General features: G+C 46.0%; 1 protein-coding gene across 1 annotated transcript in view; it reads right to left on the bottom strand.

The window, feature by feature from the left end:
* LOC106832434 (phospholipid-transporting ATPase IB) overlaps positions 1–24,478 on the bottom strand; it is a 588,664-nt gene extending 564,186 nt beyond the window's left edge. The window contains exon 1 of the mRNA XM_044777414.2: positions 24,226–24,478. Within this exon, the coding sequence (XP_044633349.1) occupies positions 24,226–24,301 (76 nt within the window). The 5' untranslated portion in view covers positions 24,302–24,478. The remainder of the gene's footprint in view (positions 1–24,225) is intronic.
* Between the last annotated feature and the right edge of the window lie 683 nt (positions 24,479–25,161).

Raw genomic sequence — 25,161 nt, 5'->3', positions numbered from 1 at the left:
TCCCTGGAATGAAACCCACTTGATCATGGTGTATGATCTTTTTAATGTATTGTTGTATTTGATTTGCTAGTATTTTGTTGAGGATTTTTGCATCAATGTTTATCAGTGATATTGGCCTGTAATTTTCTTTTTTTGTGTTGTCCTTGTTTGTTTTCGGTATCAGGATAATGTTGGCTTCGTAGAATGAGTTAGGAAGCCTCCCCTCCTCCTCAATTTTTTGGAAGAGTTTGAGAAGGATAGGTAGTAAGTCTTCTTTGAATGTTTGGTAGAATTCAGCAGGGAAGCCATCTGGTCCTGGACTTTTATTTTTTGGGAGGTTTTTGATTGCTGTTTTGATCTCCTTACTGGTCATTGGTCTATTCAAATTCTCTACTTCTTCTGGTCCAATTTTGGAAGATAGTATGTTTCTAAGAATTTATCCATTTCTTCTAGATTATCCAATTTGTTGGCATATAGCTTTTCATAGTATTCTCTTATTATCTTTTGTATTTCTGAGGTGTCCATTGTAATTTCTCCTCTTTCATTTCTGATTTTATTTATTTGACCCTTCTCTCTTTTTTTCTTGGTGAGTCTAGATAAGGGTTTGTCAATTTTTTTTATCTTTTCAAGGAACCACATCTTGGTTTCATTAATTTTTTCTATTTTTTTTTTGTCTCAATTTCGTTTATTTCTGCCCTGATTTTTATTATTTCCTTCCTTCTGCTGATTTTGGGGTTTGTTTGTTCTTCTTTTTCCAGTACATTTAGATGCTCTGTTAGGTTGTTTATTTGAGATTTTTCTTCTTTGTTGAGGTAGGCCTGAATTCCTATAAACTTCCCTCTTAGAACCATTTTTGCTGTATCCCATAGATTTTGGCATGTCCTATTTTCATTTTCATTTGTGTCCAGGAATTTTTTGATTTCTCCTTTGATTTCCTCATTGACCCAATCATTGTTCAGTAGCAGTTTGTTTAATCTCCACATTTTTGTGGCTTTCCTGGTTTTCTTCCTGTAGTTGATTTCTAGTTTCATACCTTTGTGGTCAGAAAAGATGCATGGTATTATTTCAATCTTCTTAAATTTATTGAGACTTGTTTTGTGGCCTAATATGTGATCAATTCTGGAGAATGTTCCATGTGCATTTGAGAAGAATGTGTATTCTGTGGTTTTTGGATGGAATGTTCTATATATATCCACTAAGTCCATCTGGTCTAATGTGTCCTTTAAGGCCAGTGTTTCCTTATTGATCTTCTGTTTGGATGATCTATCCATTAGTGTAAGTGGAGTGTTAAAGTCCCCTACTATTATTATGTTTTGTCTATTTCTCCTGTTATGTCTGTTAATAATTGCTTTATATATTTAGGTGCTCCTATGTTGGGTGTGTAGATATTTACAAGTGTTATATCTTCTTGTTGGATTGTTCCCTTTATCATTATGTAGTGCCCTTCTTTGTCTCTTGTTACAGTTTTTGTTTTAAAGTGTATTTCGTCTGATATAAGTATTGCTACCCTTGCTTTCTTTTCTTTGCCATTTTCATGGAATATCTTTTTCCATCCTTTCATGTTCAGTGTGTGAGTGTCTGTAAGTCTGAAGTGTGTCTCTTGTACGCAACATACATATGGGTCTTGTTTTTTACTCCAATTGACCACCCTGTGCCTTTTGATTAGAGCATTTAGTCCATTGACATTTAAAGTAGCTATTAATAAATATGTATATATTACCATTTTGTTACTTTTTTTTCTGGGTGTTTTAGTAGTTCTCTGTTCCTTTCTTTTTCTCTTGCTGTCTTCCCTTGTGGTTTGATGGCTTTCTTTAGTAATATGTTTGATCTCTTTTGTCTTACTTATTTGCTTACTTATTACAGGTTTCTGATTTGTGACTACCATGAGGATCCTATATAATACTCTCTATATATAACAGTCTCTATGGAGTTGATAGACTTTTTAACTTAACCTCTTTCTAAAAGCTCTACTTTTTCACTCCCCTCCTCCCACATTTTATGTTTTTGAAATCATATCTAATCTCTTGTTTTGTGTGTGTCTATCCATTCCCCACTTATCATTGAAATAGGTAATTTTAGTACTTTTGTCTTTTAACCTTCATATTCTCTTTACAGGTGGTTGATCTGCTACCTTTACTATATTTTTACATTTACCAGTGATTTTATTGCCTGGTTTCTTGGGGGAGTTTTTAAATAATTTTTTTATCTCTATTTGTGGTCATCACTTTCCCACTTAAATAAGTCCCTTCAGCATTTCTTGTAGAACTGGTTTCTTGGTGATAAACTCCTTTAATTTTTGCCTGTCTGGGAAGCTCTTTATCTCTCCTTCCATTCTGAATGACAACCTTGATGGATAGAGTATTCTTGGCTGTAGGTTTTTTCCTTTTAGCACTTTAAATATGTCATGCCATTCTCTTCTCGCCTGTAGGGTTTCGGCTGAGAAGTCCGCTGATAGCCTTATGGGCTTTCCTCTGTATGTCACTTGTTGCCTTTCTCTTGCTGCTTTTAGGATTCTCTCTTTATTGTTAATTTTGGACATTTTAATTATAATGTGTCTTGGTGTGGGCCTCTTTGGGCTTATTTTGTTTGGAGCTCTCTGTGCTTCCTGTGCTTGGATGTCTGTTTCCTTTCTTAGGTTAGGAAAATTTTCACCTATTATTTCTCCAAATAAATTTTCTGCCTCTTTGTCTCTCCTTCTCCTTCTGGGACACCTATAATACAAATGTTAGTGTGCTTGATATTGTCCCAGAGTTCCCTTAGACTGTTCTCATTCTGCCTAATTCTTCTTTCTTTTTTCTGTTCAGCTTGGGTGATTTCCTCTAGTCTTTCATCTAACTCACTGATCCATTCTTCTGTATCACCTACTCCACTATTGAGTCCCTCTAGTGAATTTTTCATTTCTAGTATTGTATTCTTCATTTCTGGTTGGTTCTTTTTCATATTTTCCAGTTCTTTGTTGATGAGCTCACTTGTTCATCTAGTCTTCTCCCAATGTCTGTGAGCATACTTAGGAGTTTTTGTTTGAACTCTTTGTCAGGTAGGTCGCTTATTTCTGTTTCATTTAGTCCTTTTTCTGGGGTTTTGTCCTGTTCCCTTGATTGGAATGTATTCCTTTGTCTCCTCATTATGCCTCTTTCTCTGTGCTTATATCTATGTATTAGGTGAGTTGGCTATGTCTCCTGATCTTGGAGAAGTGGGCTTATGTAAGAGATGCCTTTTTGAGGCCCAGCAGTGTGCTTCCCTCTTGTCACCAGTCCAAACAATCCAGGAGTGACCCCTTTGTGGGCTACTTGTGTCCTTCTGCTGTGGCAAGGTTGCTCTCACTGCAGGTACCCAGGGAGTCTAGTCTTTCCCTTCCTGGCCAGCTGTTTGTAAATCCAGTTTGGGGAGCCTCAGCACCGTTGGCTGCAAAGTCTAACAGCACACTCTTGTTGCAGTTTTCCTGTCACTTGGGTAGGTACCCAGTGTAGCTGATTGCTAGGCTCAGAGGCTTACAGTTGTGATAGGCCTCTGGCCTACAAGGCTATTGTCAGTTATCTTAGGAGTGCAGCTGAGTGGGGCTGCCCCTAGTCATGGGAGCACTCAATTGTTTCAGATTTTGGAAGGTGGGGCTGATCCTTTTTATGGCTATTTGTGAGGCACAGGTCTTCTGCCACTGATAACCCTCACCCCCTACAGGACCACACACACTGTCAACACAGTCCTGATCTGTGCACACTTCCCACCCCCTGGAGCATACCCCAATGCCCCACCACAGAGGCCCCCACCTCTCCACCAATGCCCCCCATAGTCCAACTGGTCCTCACACATGCCCTGCCCCAACAGAGGTGGACACACTTGCCTGCCTGTAGAGGATCAAGGCACCCAGTCAATGCAGGCCAACAAGTAGTCTGAGGGCTTGCTGTTGGGTGGGGCTGGTCCCTAGGGTTGGCTGCCTGCCCTGGCTGAACTGGATTAAATCTGTGCTCTAGTGGGTGTGGCAGACCCCTAGGCTAACAGGCCAGGGGAAGAATTTCAATGGCGTCTGATGGGGTCTCTGTCAGCATCCCTGAACCAGGTCACAACAATGGCCACCACCAATGTCTCAGTCTCCGGAGAGGTCTCTCCTCTCACCAAGATGCACCCAGAGCCCACCAGGTGAGTCTCTTTTCACCAAAGGACTGTCAGCCTTCTCTCTGGTGATTTTAGGTTGCTGAGACAGATGAGTTTGTGCATGGGCCCTTTAAGACCCAGGTCTTTTTGGCTTTCGTCCAATAGCTTTTCTGGGGGTATCCTCAGCAAAGCCAGACAGTAAGACCCTCATCTCAGTTGTGCTGAGTCTGAAGAATGCTTATAGCAGTATCGGCCCTGCTCTGGACCTCACTCCTCCAGGCAGGGCTGTGTACCTTAGGGCGACTCCCACCTGGCCAGCTGAGAAACTCCGCTGCTCCTGAAGGTGGCTTTTTTTCTCTCCAGAAGGAATTTCTGCCTCTTCAGCCTTGGTCAGGACTGTCCCTTGTTGTGGGGGTTCTTTTTATCCAGTTTTCAGTTTTCTATCCAGGGTAATTTTTCCAAAAATAGTTGTAACCTGGTTGTGTTTGTGGGAGGAGATGAGTTCAGAGTGTACTTACACCACCATCTTGACTCATGTCAGTCTATGGAATTTTGTTACAGTAGCCCAAGCTGACTAGTGAACACCAACGAAGAGAGCAGTTGGCTCCCAGAAGTGGAATACTGCAAGCTGCCAGTCCTAACACAAGGAGGGTGAGCTGAGTGGAGGCGAACAAGGAGCAGTGAAGATCTCCCACCCAAGTAGGAAACTGCAACCATCCCTGGACAGCCACAAAGCAAGCTGGTGGAAAGACGCCTGTGCATCTTGGATTCTCACCACATTCCAAAGAGGCTGCCACTTTAGGACTTGATGAAAAAATATCAGGCCATCAGTGGCGGAGGCTTCCAGTGGACTTCAGTAAAGCCTTGTAATAGACAGACAAGCTTTTCCCTCAGGTGCCCGCTCTGAAAGCAGAAAGGAACAGAAACACAGACTTTCAGGAGGCAGGCTTTTCAACTATGGCTCAGGGTCAGTGTTAAAAAGGCCAAATTTGCAGCCCCAATATAAAGTTCGTAAGAACAAAGATTAGGAAGACAAAGATAATAATGTGTCCAAGAGCACCCTCTTGGTCACAGGCTACCTGGGCCCAAGGGCAAGTCAGCCCAGGTTACAGGACGTCCAGGCCAAGGCAGACGTGGCAGAGCCGAGGGCGAGGAGGAGCAGGGCACCAGGCTTCACATTTCTAAGACGGGCTTCCTCCGGCTGGAGACCAGATCTCTGGCTTTGGTAACGAGCTTCTGGATGGACAGATTATGTCCACGGACACCAGCGGTCTACTGAGGGGTGGCCAGACGAAACGCCGAGCCTAGTGAGCCTAGACCTGACCCATGAACCCAGCCAGCCAGGAGCAGGTCTCCGCCACCTCCTGCCTTGTCATCTGCCTGTTCTGACTGGGGCTCCCCTCAGGCTCAGGGGGCACAGCTCAGCGCTGGGGGAAGCCTGCTGCGTCTCCGATCCTGGTCAGACTTGGAACTTTCTTTCGTCTTGCCTCTTGGTTTGCTGCTTTTTTCTCTTCTTCCTTCCTTTGTTCCTTTTTTTTTTATTTTGGTCGGGGCGGCAGGGGAGTTGTATTCCATTGTAAAATAAAACACAGACACGGAGAGCTGCACCGAGCAGCGCACGGCTTACGGAGACACCGTTGTTGACGCCTGCGGGGCCGACTCCCTGCCCCACCGCTGGCTTCCAGCGAGCCGCTCTCCGGCCGGGTGTCCCCCTCCCTCGCAGCCCGCCCGTGACCACAACAGGCCACGGCTGATCCCACTGCAGAAGACAAGCCCGCCCACCTGCAGCCTGTGGAGGAGACTAGAAAACTGAAACCGTCCATTAGAATCTTTCCCAGCTGTTTGTAAGATGCACTTACAAAGCGATGACAGTTACACTGTTAGACTGATCGCTCACTTAATTATTTACGGCAACCAAAACAATAAAAACAGTGTTTACGGCACAACTGTCAAAAGGCCGGCAGTGTGACAGTCTAGCTCCTCTCGGTGATCGTGCGGCAGCCTTCATGTTTACACGTGGGTGGACTGAGGCTGAGAGCTCCGTAGTTGTCCGGGGCCTCGCGGAGCGCCTGGGCTCCCGGCCTGTCTCCGGGCGGCGGCCGGGGCTCCCCCCATCCCAGCCAGCCCGCCGCCTCCAGACGGCCGCCCCGCGAGCCGCCTCTCGCGCACACGGTCCCTCTGAGACACTGAGTCCCAGGACGAGCTGAGAAGAACCCTGAGGCGAGCTTCGCTGAGGCACACGCAACCCGGGAGCGGCCGCGCCAGGAGGGGCACTACCGCCAGAGGCCACTTCACCTGAGAGACGGCCACCTGGCCGGACAGCCCACCAGGGCCAGACCCTGCCCCACCCTCCCGTGCCCGGCCCGCTCGAGGCCCAGGCTGCCTTCCGAGGCCCCTGTCTTTACGGGGCTCCTCAGGTACAGACGAACCTATGTTTTCTCCTCTTGTTAATCCTTTATTACAAGGAGAAGTCTCAGGCAAGAACCTAGAACGGTAGAGAAAAAATGGTGTTTTTTTAGATGAGATTTTCAATAAATTAGATTTTATTGTTTTCAGTAAGCGTTTGCTGAGCATCTGTCAAGGCACACACAAAATGATGTGAATCCCAGATTCTTCCCTCACGACAATGAAAGCCAAAGAGGCAGCTCAAAAAGTATGTAAATAATGCTGAGAAGGTAAAAAAAAAAAAAAAAAAAAGCATACATTAGAAAATGATAGACATAAAGTGCCATAGTGGCTCAGAGAAAGAACAGCTCATCAATCTTGATCAATCATGAAGGGCTCCATGGAGAAGGGGACATTTGGGCCTGAATGTACTCGCGCAGACGTGCAAAGGAAAGGCACGGTACGTGTAAAAGCAACAGAATCTTCTGACTAGAGAGTCAGACCCTTGCCCGTGTGGGGCTCACTACAGTCCCCAGCACCACACCATGACTCCACCGCGGGCTAGGAGGTGAGCCGAGGAGCGTCTCCGTCCACGGGGAGGGCCCCCCCAAGCCTGCCGACCCCTCACGCTGCCCGGGCTCAGCACTAACGGGGAGGGGCCGGGGCATCCTGGCTGCCGTTGCCCGTCCACCCCCGCATGCCCTGCAATGGCATTTGATGGCTCCACTTCTTAATCCACGTGCTTATATATTGTACATTATGACAGACTGTTGCCTGTTGGCATTTTTCAAACCATTTTCTCGACCACAACAGGCACTGACAAAAATGTCCCTGCTGTGATTTTCCCGGAGCTACAAGCACTCAAGGGTCTACACGCCTGCTCAAGGGTCCCGCTGCAGCCAAAACTTCCGTGAGGCATCCTGCCAGGGTGAACACGTCAACGCCCATAAACGTAAGTTTCTTTTGTTTCCCAAAGACCAAAACTAATCTAAGGGACTTCAACTTAAGTTATCTTTTGTAGTTGAACTCGGAAGATATTCACGGCACTGAACAGAGGGCAAGGCGAGCTTCCCGCCTTCAGGGACCCATGTGGAAAGTCAAATAAAAAGGTAAAGCATTATATGATAACTGTTTTTGTTAATTGCAGACTTTCTTGCTATTTCCTCCACTAAACTAAGAAGATCTTGGGGGCAAAGATTATGATCTTTAATTTGTTTAACCTGACATGGCTCAGTGCCTGGCACTTTGGAGGCCTTCAACAAATGTTGCTACTGATGAAGAAATAGAATAAGTAAATAGATGATGGAAGCATGGATGAATAAATAATGGAAGGATGGACAGAATAACAGGAGTCCAGGGTAGGGAGAAATGACTGCTGGTTGGAGAAAAGGCTTGGGCTGGATTTATCAATAATAAAAACGCAGACAAATCCTTGTATTTAGAAGTCTTCCTCTCTGATTTCCTGGTTCTGCCCAGAGTCAGAATATATCTTAGAAACTCATTCTATTCTACTTCCTGCCACTTCACCTCCAAATTGCTTCATCCTCTCCCCCGCCACCACCTCCATCTAAATCTGCACATCCTAACTCAAGGAGAAGCGGGTAAATGGATAAAGAAATTGTGGTACATCCATACAGTAAAACACTCATCAGCAATACAAAGGAACGAAACCTCAGATGCGGATGAACCCCAAAAGCAGGAAGTGAAAGAAGCCAGACACAAAAACTACAGACACATGATTCCCTGTGTCTGACGCTCTGGAAAAAGCAAAGCTACAGGGACAGAAATCAGATCTGTGGGTGTCAGGAGCTGGGAGAGGGGAGAGAACTGGCTGCAAAAGGACATGGGAGAACTTCTAGGGTGATGAAAATATTGTGTCTTGATCGTACACAGCTGTATACGTTTGCCAAAATCATCAAGCCACAGTACACACCCAGAAAGAGTGAATTTCACTCTATGTAAATTATACCTTCATAATCCCAACTTTTTAAAAAGCCAAAAAATAAAAACCTAACTCAAAACCTCCTCTTAAAAGCTTAGCATGGCCACTCTCTGCTTCAAGTGTTCGTTTATCATCCTCGTAACTCATGCAGTGATTGATTATGCCTCGAGAGCGCCTCTACTATTATTGTCTTGAAACAGTATTTATTTGTTATTATTTCCTGTCCAGGTCTTATCTCCCCAACCAGATGATAAATTCCTTGGAAACAGGAACTGTGTGGTATTACACACCCTTTATCCACAACTAAGATCCACCTCACTGCTTGACACGCACGCCATACGTGAGAAATGTTCAACACGTATTTGCTGACTTGAGTAAAAACCAGCTAATTAGAGATATTTTGGGTACTTCTCCTGCAATCCAAAATTGAGTATGATAAAGAAGCGTACAATTGCCTTTCTCCATTAAAACACACCTTTCCTCGCAGCCTCTCAGACTGTCTACAGCAATCATTCACACACCTCACCCTCAGTCAGCTCTCTTGCTGATTTATCGCTGACAGAGGAGCCTGAACATTTCCCAGCAGCCCTGGCCCGAGGTGCAGACGCCCCGCAGAAAGTGCGGAGGCCGCGTGCTGACCGCCCCTTCTGCGTCTCCTGGTCTGTTTCCTCTGTGGACCGTTACTGCCTCGTGAGGCCCGGAGTTTTAGTATTGCAGGGGTAAGACACGACAGAAATAATTTATCAGATGCAACAAAATCACATTCCTATTTTAACGTCACAAAATCCAACAATTTCTATTTCATTCTCCTTACATCTAAAATGCTGGGATTTCCAATTTCCAAACTTGCCTATTTTACGACGGCCACTTTCCTCCCTGTATTCTCTCAAACGTCATCAAATTTAATTAACTATCTTAGTGAAGCTGCTGTCTGACTTATTGCATCGTTTTTAAAGGCAATTTAATCTTTGTTAGCCTCTGCCTGGGGCAGGCAGTTTGTCCTAACTAATCTAAGCCCCGGGTTGGCTGCAGAATCTGTTTTCTCACACTGCGCAGCTTCGCCCTCCCCCTGTAGCTGGTTCCCCTTGGTTTTCTCTTAGCCGCTTTGGTGCATCTATTTTCCCTCAAACCAGCAGAGACAACATGTCCTTCAGGCACTTTCCCTTCTACCCATCGCCGCCGCGTGGGGCTCCGGCGTCCAGGCCGCTCCTCCTGCCCACCGGCGCCCACGGCGTCCTGGAGCTGCCCTCCAGCCGTCGGGCCCCCTCCCTCCTGCCTGCCTGTCCTCCTTTCCTCCTTCCCTAATTCTGACGTTAAATAAGAAGATAACACAACCACGTCTCCACCAGAACAACACTGACCACAAAAATATTTGGAAACATTAGTAAAGAGAAAAGATTTTAATTAATGTATATATTTACATTACATTTAATACACAGAAATATTTTCAGATTAAAGAAAAGAAACATCTATCTTAAATTTTTCTAATTTAAAAAAACTCTTATAATTACAAAATAATCGCTAGAGCTTCAGGAAGTGACAGCTCACAGCAACGTCTCAGTTCCTTGGATAGTTCCCTCTCCTTCCAGCGGCGCCCCGGGGACGCCTGGTCGGCTTCGTGATCTCTGCCCATTTCAGAGGGCAGTGATGCGCTCGCGCCAGAGGTCCTGCTGCCCGCCCGCAGCCCAGGGCGCTCGCAGGGGTGGGCGAGGGGAGCGATCGCCGCCGGCTCCGCCCGCCCGAGAGGGAAGCCGCTCTGCGGACAGGGGGCCCAGAGGCCAGCCCGCCCCAGGGTGCCCCGCAGAAGCACAAGCGATCAAGCGCTTAGAAATGAACATGTATGAACAAAAAAGGGAAACTTTAAGACTTGGAAAGGACACGTCCAGATAGACCCTGCCGCTCAGAGCCTTTCGAGCTATTTTCATTCCTGCCCAGCTTCCTGGCTGCTCCCTGCTGCCCTGAGAAACTCTCCGCAGTGCCTGGGCAGAAGCTCCTGAGTGTGTTGTCTCAGGTTTTTTACTGCCGCGGGCCCAAGAATGGAATGGGCCTGTTCCCTTTATTTCCAATACTAGAGGAAGGGGAAATTTTTCTCCTAAGGGTCCACAGAGACAGTGATTTAATCCCGTATTTACAGGATCCGCTGAGAAGTCAGGAGGTCCCTGAAAGACGTGCTCTGTGGGGGAAATCAAAGTAGAAAAAAAAAGACACCATTAAATCATTTCAGAATCTGGACTTTATGAGGCAGTCTCATCTGTCATCCTTAGCCATGAGAGGAAATGACAATTTGGATTCCAGGAGGAAAAACAGCCATCCCTGTTAATGCTCAAACTATTACTCGGCTGAGCAGAGCTGTGGTGAAGAAGAGCAAGCTTGCCGCAGGTGCCCACTCAGCCTGCCCCAGACCCGTCTGGGACGCGGGCGGGGACAGGGAGGCCAGGTGACAGGGCTCTGCATAAGCACTGCCTTGCTCTAGGTTGACCAACGCACCACCACCACATAGAAAACTGGTTTTGTTTCCCAGGAAGAGGCAAATTCTCCCACATATTTGCTGATGTGAGCAGAATTTTGGAACGCTCTTTAAAAATGAAGCCCACTACAACTGTCATTTGACTTTCCAAAGACACTTGTATCCATACAGAGAGCTCAGAGAAGTTAACAACCCAGTTACAGACGAAACAAAATGGAGAGCGTCAGGGCCCTGTATCCCTAGTATATTGTTCTTGAAATAATTATAATATCATATTAATGTCATGTTTTAATTATTAATTCTATAATAATTTGTAAGGAACACATTGTTTCAGATGGTGTTAAGAGCTTCACATATGCTAATCATTGAAGTCTCTCAACAATCAGTGAGGAAGGTGGTATCACTACATTTTAGAGAGCAGCAAAGTGGAACTGAAAGATTAGGCGACTAACTTCCCCACCTGGGATGTGTCGGGGTCAAAACTCAAAAGCAAGTCTGACTGAGCCGTCTGGTTATATCCCCGCCTAAAGACAGGACTGTGTTCAGCCTGAGCTACAGCACAACTCAAACCAGCAGGGCGCACTCAGGTTGGCTTCCCTCCGCAACCAGCACATACGCATCTACGCAAAGACAGGAAGGAGCAGGATAAACAAGTCCCATGGCTGATGTGACCCCTGACCCCAGGCCAGGGTTAACCACTGACACGGGGCCTTGGAGATGGAAGACGGACAGGCCACCCTGTTCACAGGACACAGAGGCAGACCCGCCCGGAGTAGCCCACTGGGCAGCGTGTCCAGCACCTGCACTCACTGCAGACAGTGCGACGGTCCCTGCCGCTCTGCTCTGGCCCCTCCATACACTCCCAACTGCAAAAAGGAAAAAGTGAGTTCTGGAATCACAAAATACTCAAGGTGCATGAACACCACGAAGAGGAGAAAGCACACAGAACTCACACTCAAACAACAAAGCGATCAGAAAAAGACTTTGAAGTGTCATTCATATCCTCCAGGAAATGAGTGAGTATTCAACACAGGAAGCAATTCCAGACTGTTATGAAAAAAGAATCAATCAGAGACCTCGGAAATAAATATACCATTGTTGAAATAGAAGCCAATAGATTCTAAAAACTAAGGAGAAAAAAAAGAAAAGAAAAGAAAACCAAAGCTGAAGAGTGAATTTCTGAACTGGAAGACAACATCAAGCAATTCTTCCAAAATGGGCCATGAGGAGATAAACTGTATCAAAAGAAAATTAAGAAACCTGGGGGAAGAGACAGAGCGCCAACAGCGGTCTAACTGGAGTTGCAGGCAGCGGGAGGGAGAACACAGAGGAGGCAATATTGACAACGTAAGATACGAGAATTTCCCCCAAAAAGAAAGACACAATTCTCAGATTGAAAGAGCTTTCCAGTGCTGAGCATTTAACTAATGGAAAAAAAAAATACTTAGACCATCATATTGAGATCTGAGAACACCAAAAACAAACATATCATTAAAAACTAATCAAAAAGAAAAATAGCTTAGCCGCAAAGGAACAAGAATAAGATTGACATAGAGTCTTATCAGCAAATCTGGGAACAGGAAGATAAAGCAGCAGCATCCTTACAGCGCTAAAGGAAAAGACAATTTTGAGTCTAGGACTCTGTATTCAGCAAAACTATTGCTTAATTGTGAGGATGACATAAAAGCAATTTCAGGAACACAAAGAATCAATTTACCACTCACAGATAGTCACTGAGAGATCCTAGGGACCTATTCCAACATGAGGAAGGAAACACAGGGAGGCACTGGTGGGCAAAGAAATTAGTAAACACCTGTTAACTACTCTCTGGAGCCAGCTCCGGGGATCTCGGCAAGGCAGGGAGTGGGGGAGACAGTAAAACTGTGCCAAGTGTCTGTCTTCTTTCCAACGGGGGGCTCACTATGGAGAGGAAAGGCTATATACCGACTAATTCTAGCCATTGTTAGGGGGAAAATAAGGAAATATGTGTATTCATAATTTAAGCATATCCTTTAGAAGAATAAGTTTATAAGTTTCAAAAAGCTAAGGAAAAATACTGTCCTAGAAAACTTGAAACACCAAATTTATAATCCATGAAAGAAAATATTGATAAATTGGATTTTGTTAAAATTAAGTGCTTTGCAAAAGATACTGTTAGAGAATGAAAAGACAAGCCACAGACTGGGAGAAAATATTTGCAAAACACATCTCTGATAGAGGACAGGTATTCAAAATGTACAAAGAACTCTTAAAACTTAACACTAAGAAAACAAACAACTTGATCTAAAAATGGGCAAAAGTTCTGAATAGATGCTTCACCAAGGAGGATATACAGACAGCAGCATAAGAAAAGATGCTCGACATCACATGTCACTAGGGATGTGCAAATTAAAACAACAATGAGATACCACTACTCATCTATTAAAATGGCTAAAATCCATGACTCTAACACCAAATGCTGGTGAGGATGTGGAGCAACAGGAACTCTCATTCATTGCTGGTAGGAATGCAAAAATGGTACAGCCACTTTGGAAGATAGTTTGGCAGTCTCTCACAAAACTAAACATTCTCTTACCATAAGATCCAGAAATCATTGCGCTCCTTGCACACAGATGTTTAAAATAGCTTTATTCATAATTGCCAAAAACTAGAAGAAACCAAGATGTCCCTCAGTTGGTTAACGAATAAACTGTGGAATATCCAGACAAAGAAATATTATTCAGAGATTTTTTTTAAATGAGCTATCAAGCCACAAAAAAACATGGAGGAATCTTAAATGCATATCACTAAATGAAGAAGTCAATCTGAAAAGGCTACATTCTGTATAATTCCAACTAAGTGATATTCTGGAAAAGGCAAAACTATGGAGACAGTGAAAAGATCAGTGGTTGCCAGGGGCTGGGGAATGAATAGGTGGAACACAAGGATTTTTAGAGCAGTGAAAATACTCTGTATGATACTGTATATGACACATGTCATTATACATTTGTCACGGTGTGCCACTATAGTGCTGCCCTCACAGTGTGATACTACAGCACTGAATTCACAGTTAACATGGACATCATCACATCCAAGGTGTCATCTCCACTGCTGGCATCGCCCTGGTATATCTTGTCAACGTCCCATCCTGCACGAAAGACCCTGGATGAGGGACTCAGAACTACAGAATACCTCTCCTACCCTGGGTATCTTCAGTCACACTCTATATCCGTGCTCACAGAGCCAGGCTTTCTGCTGAAATATACCACAGACTATAGATGACACAGCTCTCCGTTATATAGACTTACAGACTGAGAGGAAGTGTGTATACCATCCCTAAAGCAAAAATGACCACACACCACTGATACATGACATCTGACTGCTAACAACAACACAGGTAGCATCTTGGTTACCAACACCATATTTGGTATTACAGCTGATAACTTCATCAATTTAAAAGAAGTTCCTAAAACTCAAAGGCGTGAACAATCTAAACAGTCTAGCGTCATCCCCTGATAATAAAGCCTACCCTGTCTTCTCAACGAGACTCAGTGCCACTAACCGCCTAATGCTGTTTGAACACCGCCTACTTGGAATTTTTTCTTTTTTATTTACTTCTTCCATTTTTCTGGGACACTCATTTGAGAAAGTAATACATTATAGAGAAAATATACACTAAGACGAAAATATTTTTAAAATGTGTTGCTATAAAAAAACCAACTCAACTCCAATTAATGACTGGCCTCTGGGAACAGCAAACCACTACTAAGATGCCCACTGTTTGCACAGAGGCTGTCACGTGGGCAGATAAGGTTTGCCTCTGCTGCCCCTAGCCTGTGCGGCATGTGGTCAAAGGTCGTTCAACCATAAACTGCAAGCGCACAACATTGGGAGATCCTCTCTGCAAATACTGACTGATAACATCGACCACAATCAAAGACTCAAGCAACGACATTTCTACTAGAGATTAGGTTCAAAGAAATATAATAGAATTTCACAGTCCTGTGACCCAGTTCATTTTCAAAATTAATTTTAGCTAGATATCTTATTCTGTGCCTAAGGGAGATTTTCACTCAACATAAGAGGAAGATAAAATAACCCTGAAAATAATACTGGAGTCTGAAGACACAAGCTCTCATCTCTGTCTCTGTCCCCGGAACGCTGGGCAAGTTCTGGAATGTAAACTTTGATAGCCTCAGTTTCCTCACCTAGAAATGAGAGCATAGGACTGCTAGATAACTTCATTTCTGAAAGTCTGCAATTCAATGAATCATCAATCAAAAATATTTGGACAAGATGATCTATAATAGTGTTGTCCGGTAGAAATATAGTGCAAGCTACATATATAATTTTAAATTTCCTAGTTGCCACACTAAAAAAAGGAAAAAAATACAGAAAATAATTTTAATAATACATTCTAGTTAACCTGACATAGCCAAAATATTATTTTGATATATAATAAACATAAAACATTGTTAATGAGATGTTTTACATTCATTTTTCATAATAAGCCTTCAAAGTCCAGCATGTGGCTTGCACTTACAGCACAGCTCGATTCTGACTCACACTTCTCAAGTGCACAGTAGCCACACGCGGCTGGCAGCCACCATACTGGAGGGCATAGACCTAGAAAGTCACCTTCAACTTGGATGACATCTGACTCTATAAAGTATTGCCTGCTCTGTGCAAATACCTTGGGCTCTCTGAAGGACAAACTATCTTTAGCCACATGATGATTATCCTTATAAGGAGGAGATCAACTCTTCTCCTTGCCCATGATCAGAAAGACCGGCTCCCTCATCTCTCACCTCCCTGGTGTCCATCTCTACAGCTTGTTGATTCCAGCTCAGCTGTGTTTCCCCGAGTCATTCTCTCTTTTCATCTCCCATGCTGCCCTGGTTCAGGCTCTCATTATCGCTCACCTGGAACAGCAGAACAGCCCCTAACTGTGCACTTCATTTGCCGTCTTCACTGACCCCGTGTTTACATCCAGCACAATTCATTGTTACCTGAAGTCCCGTTCTCAGTCACCTGTCCATACTGGTGCTCCCCTGTCCAGAAAAGCTACCTGAACCCTACTGTCAGAAAATCTGACAGTCCAAGAGTTAAATAGCACTGAATGAACGTATTTCCAAACATCAGGAGGGGTCGACATGAAAAGGATTAGAGCAGACCCGGAGAATCTATTTCTAATATTTTGGCCAGCACAAATGAGCAGCACAGGCCATCTGGGGAGGAACTCAGCAGCAAAGGCACACTCTCTCACACTCGCAGCCATCGCGCCAGTGTAGACTCAGCTGCTGAGGGAGGCCCCTGAGACTCCAGAGGACAGAAGATCACTGAGTTTGTTTGCTAGATAAACAGTAACTACCTCTTTGGGGGTTCAAAGATAAAAATCTTGTAGTTTTAAAACCAAAGCTATGTTTCCTCAGTGGACTAGAATAAAGAAAATGGAAAAGAGTCTTAAACAGGGATAATCATTATGTGGCTAAAAATAGTTGATAAGAAGAGTGATCCTGTGGCCACTAACCTGAATGCATCATCAGGCAGTGCGCTGCTTTCTCCCCTTGAAGGGGAATGAACTTCTCCCAGCCATGAAGTTATCATTTAAGGCCCGGGAAGAAAGCAATTGTCTTTGAACTTAGGTTCTGGGATGAGATTCCAAACGTCAGAACAGAGAAGGACTTACTCCATGGATTAATTTGCTTACCCTCATTTCCCATGTATCGGTCTCAGTAATGTGCTTAAAATATTGGCAGTAATCCTGGGATCCTCAGTGCTGCCTATGGCTCACACAGTGTCTCCAGAGAGAGGAAGGGGAAGGAGCACCCAAACTCTCCCCCGAAATCTGTGAAATGTGACATTTGCTTATTATTTGGCATAAGATTACAAAAGAGTGGAAAATTTACTTGCAAATGTAAAACCTCTAAATCAAAGGTAATCAGGATTAGATCACTTTTTAGGATGAAATATGATATATCAGATTCTGATTCTTCAGAGGAAGTGAGCAAGGTAAGAGATGAACTGTCAGAGCAAGAGATTTACACACATAAACAATACACACGCACACACACAGTAATATGTGCGGCATATGGTAATATGTTGACGCAGTGAGCCCTCCACAATCATGGCTGTGAAGGAGCAATATCACTCCTTCACCCACATGAACACATCTCGGCAGGTGGACCCAGGCACCGTGTGTGACTGTGACCCTCTGCGCTGTCAGGGTATTTTGCACGTGCAAATACCCATCCCCACTTCGGCACTGCTCCGTCCAGTCAAGGGCTCTCTCCTAGGGCCTGTTTCTGTGTTTGCCCTTGATGACAATGGGGAGAAACTCCCAGGGTATGGATATGAGATGATTTTTATTTTTAGCCTTTCTTAATGATTGTTAACATTTGCTCTGAGCACTTTTACTGGCCTAAATGGATGTAAATAACATCTTGTATCCAGTGTGGTATTGACCAGAGGTTATATTTAGTAAATGTAAAGATCCAAGGAGGAAAGGTAAAGACCCATCTTTGAAGGTGCTCTATACACATCCTCCCATCAATGTTCGAGAACTTTTTGGAGAATAATTTTAATTTAATCCATTTGTCTAGCTAGCACCTCTGTCAGGTGAGAGTTTAAGAAAAAACATCCGTTGCAAAAGTAAAATCAATTATTAAACAACTGAAGCCATCCCCTGAGGTGCTTACTGGCCACCTGTAGGGGAGAAGATGGCCTCGAAGGCAGGACTGCTTTGAATAAAAGGTGATACCCTTCAGCGACATTAGAGGATGAACACTCTACAATCAGAGTGCTTGGTGGGTAATCACATACACCTGGAGAAAGACACGAAAGGAACCCTTAAATTCCCCACTAAGGACTCTATGCAGTCATCTCCTGGTTAGGGCTCCAGCATTGATTTAGACGGGAAAATAATGACCAGTGAAGTTTTTGCCCAGTCTGCTATTATGCAGGATAAGTGTCTCAGTGGAGAAGTTTACCTTGGTTGATGATGGGCAGCATGAGAAAGAGCTGACGTATTGTCAACATAAGCTCTGTCGCATCATAAATTTCTCTGAATGTACAGAATCCTTAATGCATGCACTTTTATACACATTACTCACTAATCACAACAACCCACAAGTTACAAAATTTATTTTCATCCTCATCTGTAATAGAAGTAAAAAAAAGCTTTTTAATTTCATATAGGTAGCAAATGACAGTGTCAAAATTTGAATTCAATTCTCTCTAACGCTAAAGAGAAACTTCCAAACATAATCTAGACCATTAGACCAAGACCACAACAAATAATCCATGACCAAGCTCGGTCAAATCTTTATTTATTGAGTACCCACAGGATGGATAGCACAGAAAATGGAAGCAGGAGAAATTAGACCCAGTTCCTTATTTATTTCCATTTGAGGAACAGAAAACAACAAAGAATGAATGGACAGTTCTCTTCAACTTAGATCTGATAGTGAAGCAGGCAGGGTGGAGACAGTAGAAAGCACACTGGATCCCGGAAATAGCTGGTCCTGCCGGAAATTAACCGGCAAGCGAACAACGTGTCTACGTTATTTTTCTCATCTGTGAAATGGGATTAAACTCTCCTTGAGATGTCTTCCAGCCCTCTCATTCTAACTTCAGAGTTCCTTGTACTTTTAGTTGCCCCAATTCTCCTCATTCTCCCCTTGAAACTTGGGGCAGGTTATTATGGGAAAACTAGGTCCATGCAGGAACCCTTTTAAAACAAAACAAAATAAAAAACACTTTGATGATCAGGAGAGGACGGAAGAGATGCATGGGTGGAGTGTGGGATGTGGAGGAGGACTCCAGGAAGGGTTTCTGGAAGATGTGTCTTCCTCCAGTTTCTGTATTAGGTCTATGTGCTTACTGCCTACCTGCTCCTCATTGCTAATCTTGTGCTCTTTAGCCAACTCCGTACCGTCAGTAAGACAGGGAGGAAGCTTCTGCACCAGATCTTGCTGACGCCATGCGCAGTCCATAGGAAACAACTCCCCCTTTCCTCCTGTCCTCGCTGCTCACCCCCACTCCACACACCCAGATACACACTCACCCACTGCACCCCCCTACTCATCTGTGCACCGCCTGTGAGTGTCAACCGAGGCAGAATAAGAGAGTAGAGAGCACTCGTCCCTGCGTTTAACCTACCCCAAACCACAAGCACCATGAATGCCCCTCTGCTCTGCTCTCTGCTCCACCTCTAGCCCCAGGAGCATGGCTTGGCATGGAGTAGGCACTCAATGTATATTTGTTAAAATCAATGATTCTGTTTGCGCTCTGTCTCCCTTACTAGACTAAAAGGCTCCTCCTTGAGCGGACTGTAAGCTCCATAAAGGCAAGAGGATCTCCCCCTCTTCCTAGTCTGTGTTTCCACCCCCTGGTAAAATGTCTGAGACACACTGGCACAAACTATGTCTTGGGGAAAGGTAGACCTGATAAAAGTACAAATATGCAGTGAAGACAGTAGTCAAAGATATCTCATAGGCAAGAAATAATAACCCTGGCATTATTTCACTAATTAGCATGCAGCTTGGCACACCATCTTGGAGCGGATTGTGATCTCCAACTTTTCACTACTAGTTGGTAAAAAACAAGAAGAACAATTTTAAGGGAGTACATCACCGTCTAAGTTCACCCCTGCCCCAGACCCTGCCAAGATGCAGCAAGCAGGAGGGAATGAGCCAAGCACAAAGCTTCACAAACACGGAGGCTCTGCTATGTTATACAAATAACTGGGTACACTTTGATGGCCCCGAGGCAAACCCTATCAATGAAATTATAATAATATAATTCAAATGTCTTCATGGGAGTATATGACAAGACCTGAAACATGACAATTAACTACTTTCTTTTGAGGAAAAATTACTATGGTTTACATCTTTTTCATTAAACTTTTTGAGATCATTTTAGACCCACATGCAGTTGTGAAAATTAATATAGAGATTGTGTGTATCCTTTACCCAGTTTTCCCCATGGTAACATTCTGCAAAACTAGAGGACAATATCACGACCAGGCTATTGACATTAGGTCGAGAGAACATTCCATCACCACGAGGATCCCGCATGTTGTGCTTTGATCCTCCCCATCCCCACACCCTCCCTGACCCCTAACCTGCTCTCCGTTTCTGCAATTTTATCATTTCATGAATGTTATATAAATAGGATCAGACAGTATGTAACCTTTTGGGATTGGGCTTTTTTCGCTCAACACAATTCCCTGGAGATCCATCCAAGTTGTTGCAAAGACCAGCAGCTGGTTCCTTTTTATTGCTGAGCAGCATTCCACAGTGTGGATGTACCACAATTTGTCTCATCATCCTACCATTGAAGGAGATCTCGTTTTTGGCTATTACGAATAGAGCTACTATGGACATTCACGTGAAGATGAACATCCATTTCTCTGGAATCGATGCCCAAGACTGCAACTGCTGTGTCAAACGGTGGTGGCATGTTCAGCTCTGTAAGAAACTGCCAAACGTTCTTCCTGAATGGCTGTACCATTTTATATCCCCAGCAACAACGTGTGAGTGATGCAGTTTCTCTGCATCCTGGCCAGGATTTGGTGATGTCACTATTTTTTATTATAGCCATTCTGATAGGTGTGCCATGATCCACTTTTAATGAACACAAAGACCCAGAGACAAAAGGGAGAGACCCCACAACCACCCAGGAATCTTTAAGTATATTCCCTGTCCCTTGTGATTGTCTTAAGGTGCACAACGGATCAGCCTCCGCCCTTATGAAGCACCAGATAAGAATAGAAGAGTATTCCTTAATGTGATACAGAACAGCTACTAAACTCCCAGAGCAAATATCATACTCAACAGGAAATTCTGGAAGCATTGCCTTTAATATGCTAAGAGCAAAGCAAGAATGGCACTTCTGGTCAAACTTTTATGGGCAGTACTAGCAAATGTAATCAAATAGGGGGAAAAAAGACAACAATTATAAAAGGAGAAATGAGATTTATTATTTGCAGATAATAAGCATGTCTACACACAGAAAGTTAAGAGAATCCATAAACTATCAAAATTTATAAGACAGTTCACCAGGTTGTTGGATATAATATACAAATCCAAATAGCTTTCCTAGATACTAGCAACAAGCAATTAAAAATGTAATTTTGGGGGGCCACCCTGGTGGCGTAGTGGTTAAGTTCACATGCTGCACTTTGGCAGCCCGGGGTTCACTTGGATCCCGGGCGTAGTCCTAGCACTGCTCATCAAGCCACACTGTGGTGGCATCCCACATACAAAATAGTGGAAGATGGGCACAGATGTCAGCTTAGTGACAATCTTCCTCAAGCAAAAAGAGGAAGATTGGTAACAGATGTTAGCTCAGGGCCAATCTTCCTCACACACACAAAAAAGTAATTTTTGAATAATCTCATTAATTCTAGTAATAGAAGAATCTTGGAATAAACCTTTTAAAATGCATAAAACCCTCATGGAGAAAATTATAACACTTTAAAACAAGACATAAAAGAAGACATAAATGACGAGAAATACCACATTTGTGGTTAAGAAGACTCAACATTTTTAAAATGTCTGTTCTTTCCAAATTAATCTGTAAACAATACAAATTTAACCCAAATCCTAACAGGATGTTTTTGTTTTGTTTTCAGAAGAGGTTCTTTTAAAAATACACATGGAGGAGTAAAGGACCAAAAAGAGCCAACATGTTTTTGCAGAATGGGAAAAGAAGGTGCCCAGAGCTTTGAGTGCTAGTTCTGGTGATGGCAATGTCCCACTCCTGGCTCCATACCTCTATCGACTGGGAAGAAGAGGGTTCAGAGCTCAGGACACTCCTGGGCCAACCCTCCAGCATCCAACCAATCGTCCCCTTGTAGCACTCACAGCCCCACCACCTCTGTGTGCCTCCGTCATCTTCCAAACAGACCCCACAGGCCCTTCACCCAAGCTCCCATGAGTCATTCCAGAGAGCCCACACTATCCAGGTCCTCCCTCTTTTCCACACGGTCTATAAATACTCTAAGCAGACCCCCACCTCTTAAAACCTTCCTCTCTGTCTTCTGGAACTTGCAGCCTATCATCAGCAAGGTCCCCTACGTCTTCCACCTCCGGACCTCTTGCCTTCCTTGCTCTGCCCTGATGACCCTGCTCCTCATTGCTGATCTCAGATCACTGTCCCCCTTCTCCTGAGGAAGCCCTTACTTTGACGTTCATGACATCACCTGCATGACTGTGACAGTCTTAAAACAGCCCCTCTGGAACTTATATCCTCCTCCAGCTACTACCTGATTTGCTTCCCCCTCCCCCAACTGCTCTACAAAATTCACCCAAAAGAGTTTTCTGGACTTACTGTTCCCAATATCTGTCCTCTTAGTCTCTCTCAAAGCCATCCTACAGACATTCTTCCCAATGATTACACACAAACAGCCCTTTGCAAAGTCACCAAGGACTTCCACATTGCTAAGGCAAATGGTCAGCTCTCCGGCCTCGTCTCTCTTGAGCTCTCCGCAGCATTCGCCACAGCTGACCACGCCCCATGGCCCGAGCGAGTGCCCCACCGAGCTGCTGAGCACCCCTCTCGGGGTTTTCCTCTGACCCCAGTGGCCATCCTCGCAGCCCCTTTGCTGTTGACCTCGTCTCCCTGACCTTGAAATGTTGGAGTGCACGGGACTCTGTCCAAGGACTCCTCTCTTTCTGATCACCTCTATACGCACTGGTTACATAATCTGCAGAGCCCAGTGCAAAAGGAAAATGCAGGCCCCCTGTTCAAAAATTATCAAGACTTCCAAGACAGCAACAGCAGAGCATTAAAGCAAATGCAAGACTCCTCCAAAAACAGGGCCCTGTGCAACCACACGGTCACACACTCGTGCAGCCGGTCCTGCCGAGGACTCTAGAATTTTTCTCTCTGGTCTGGAACACTCCCCTGAACTCCAGGCTCATAAATCCCATTCCTGGCTCTCTAGGAGGTACTTCATATGTTCAAAACCAAATTCGTGACCCTCGCCTCCACAAAAAAGAATCCTGTTCTTTCTGCAGTTTTCTCCATCTCAGTAAGTGGTATAATCCTCCACTTTCTCACACCAAAAACCTCCAAGCCATCTTTGTTTCTCATCACTTAACCTCATATCCAAATCATGAGCGGATGCTCTTGGCTCTACCTCCCAATACAGGGACTAAGCCCCCCCCCCCCCACCTTCCACCTCAGCACTGCCGCAGGAGCCATCTGGCCCTGGGTCACTGCGGTCCCCTGCCAGCTGGTCCCCCGCTTCAGCGCTGGCTCCCCACAGCCTAATCTCCACCTGTCAGCCCACCATCCTTTTACACTGGGATGTCCTCAAAATGAATGTGAAGGTGCCCTTAGATGACTCAAGTGTCAGAAACATGGGCCTAGATCACCTGAGAAGCTGCTTCCCGTTCACATCATTCAACTACAGAAATAGGAGAGGAGCAGTTTTATATGCCTATTTTCTCAGCACTAACCAACACAACCCCACAAAGATTCCCAGTGACTCCCGCTCCTAACCGCAAACCCTGTACCTTCCTCGTATCAAAGATGGACCTACAGACTTACCGGGTGTCCTGAAATGGTAAAAAATCTAATCACTTTTGAAGTTCCCTTTCAATTTTTCATTATCTAAGGGTCTAGGTAACCCGTCATATATCATAGTCACATAACATGCAGCTCAAAAAGATCGTGGTTTCTAAAAATGTTATATACGAGCCAAAATAGTCCCGGTGTCAAAGGACGGGAGCGGTTGGGGACGCTCTATTCGAAGCACGCGGCGGGGGAGGGGGCGTCCTAACGCCCAGGGTTGCGGGGCGTCTCCCAGCCGGGCGTGGAGGCTGCGCGGCGGGCGCGCGCTGGGGCGTGTGCGCGGGGCCCACAGTGAGAAACCCCCGTGGGAGCCTCGGCCTCCCCTCCGAGCCCCCAGCACACACCGCACGCGGCGAGGCGAGCTGGGCCCCGCGCGCACCTAACCGAGCCCACCGCGCGGGGCCGGCCGGCCGCGCTGCCCCCGGTCCCCTCCGCCCGCCGCATGGCCGCGCAGGGGCGCCGGGGCCTGCGCGCGGCGCTCACACACGCACCCACACGCTCACACACGCACCCACACACTCCCACGTCCCCTGCCCCAGGCGCGGCCCGGGGTCTCGGACGCTCCCCTCTCCCCGCCCCGCGCGGGGCGCTGGGGCTTCTCGGCTTCGCAGGTGTGGCGGCGCCCGGCCCCCCACGTGGGGACAGCGCGGATCCTGTGGATGCTCCCGGCGGATCCGGCGGCCCCAGACCCCAGGGAGAGGGAGGCCGGGCGGGGGGCGGGGCAGTGTCACATAACAGCCCGCTTCGCCCCAGCGCCCGCCCCCGCCGACCCTCCCGCCCCGCGCCCCTCCCCTCTCACCAACGGACGAGCGGATCCGCGACCTTCGGGGCAGGGACATCTTAAGCGCTTTGTCCAGGCCGGAGCTGCTGAGCATCTCGCCCCAGTCGGGGGCTCCGCGGCCCCGGGCGAGCGGCGGAGGCTGCGCGCAGGGCTGGGCGCTGGCGCGGCGGCCCGAGGGCCATGGGGGGCCGCGCTCGGGGGCCGGGCTGCTGGCGCGGCCGGGGCGCCGGCGGGTGTGTAGCGGCCGCCGCCCGAGGCTGCGCCGTCCGTGCCGCAGCGGCCGCCCCTGCGGCAGCGCCCGCGGACGCCACCGCGCCGGGCCGGGCGGCGGGGGGAGCGGCCCGCGGCGGGGAGGAGCGGGAACGGCCCGCGGGACCGGGGGCTTTAGGGTGACGGAGAAGGCGATGCGGTGGGATTGTTGGGGCTGGGGGCTGGGTGGGAGCTTTAGGGGGCTCTTGCAGGAGACGGGCGCCCCTGGGGGTGCCGTTTTCTGCCTGTGCCCCTCTGCTGCCTGTTTTACCTGCCTGTCACTTGCCGTGTGCTGCAAATGTCTCGTGTGAATCATTCAAGAATCATAACTTCTTTGCCTTTTAGCACTTTCTGTTCTTCTGTGTCCAGTTTGGTGGGATCTGTGTAGCTTCTTCACTGGAACAGGTATTTCTAAGGTGGCTGACACAGGCCCTGGAACTCGGAGGTCCTGGCTCTCCAGACTCCCGCCCCCGCCCCCACAACCTGCCTGGAATTCTAACCAGTGGCATGTTGAAGCTGTGAAAACCCTAGGGAACTCTTATTAAACCACTCCCCCCCCCCCCCCCCACACACAACCCAGGACACACACTCACACTTTGTTCCATAGAAACATAATCATTGAGAGGCGAGAACTTGTCCAAGATCACTTAAATTGTTTCACGTGTCAGTTAATGTTTAAATTGTGCTTGGTCCTTCTGGGCACAG

This window comes from Equus asinus, chromosome 11, assembly GCF_041296235.1.
Source record: "Equus asinus isolate D_3611 breed Donkey chromosome 11, EquAss-T2T_v2, whole genome shotgun sequence".
NCBI lineage: Eukaryota > Metazoa > Chordata > Mammalia > Perissodactyla > Equidae > Equus > Equus asinus.
The sequence above is the reverse complement of the archived record's forward strand: the minus strand, read 5'-3'. Positions and strand labels throughout refer to the sequence as shown.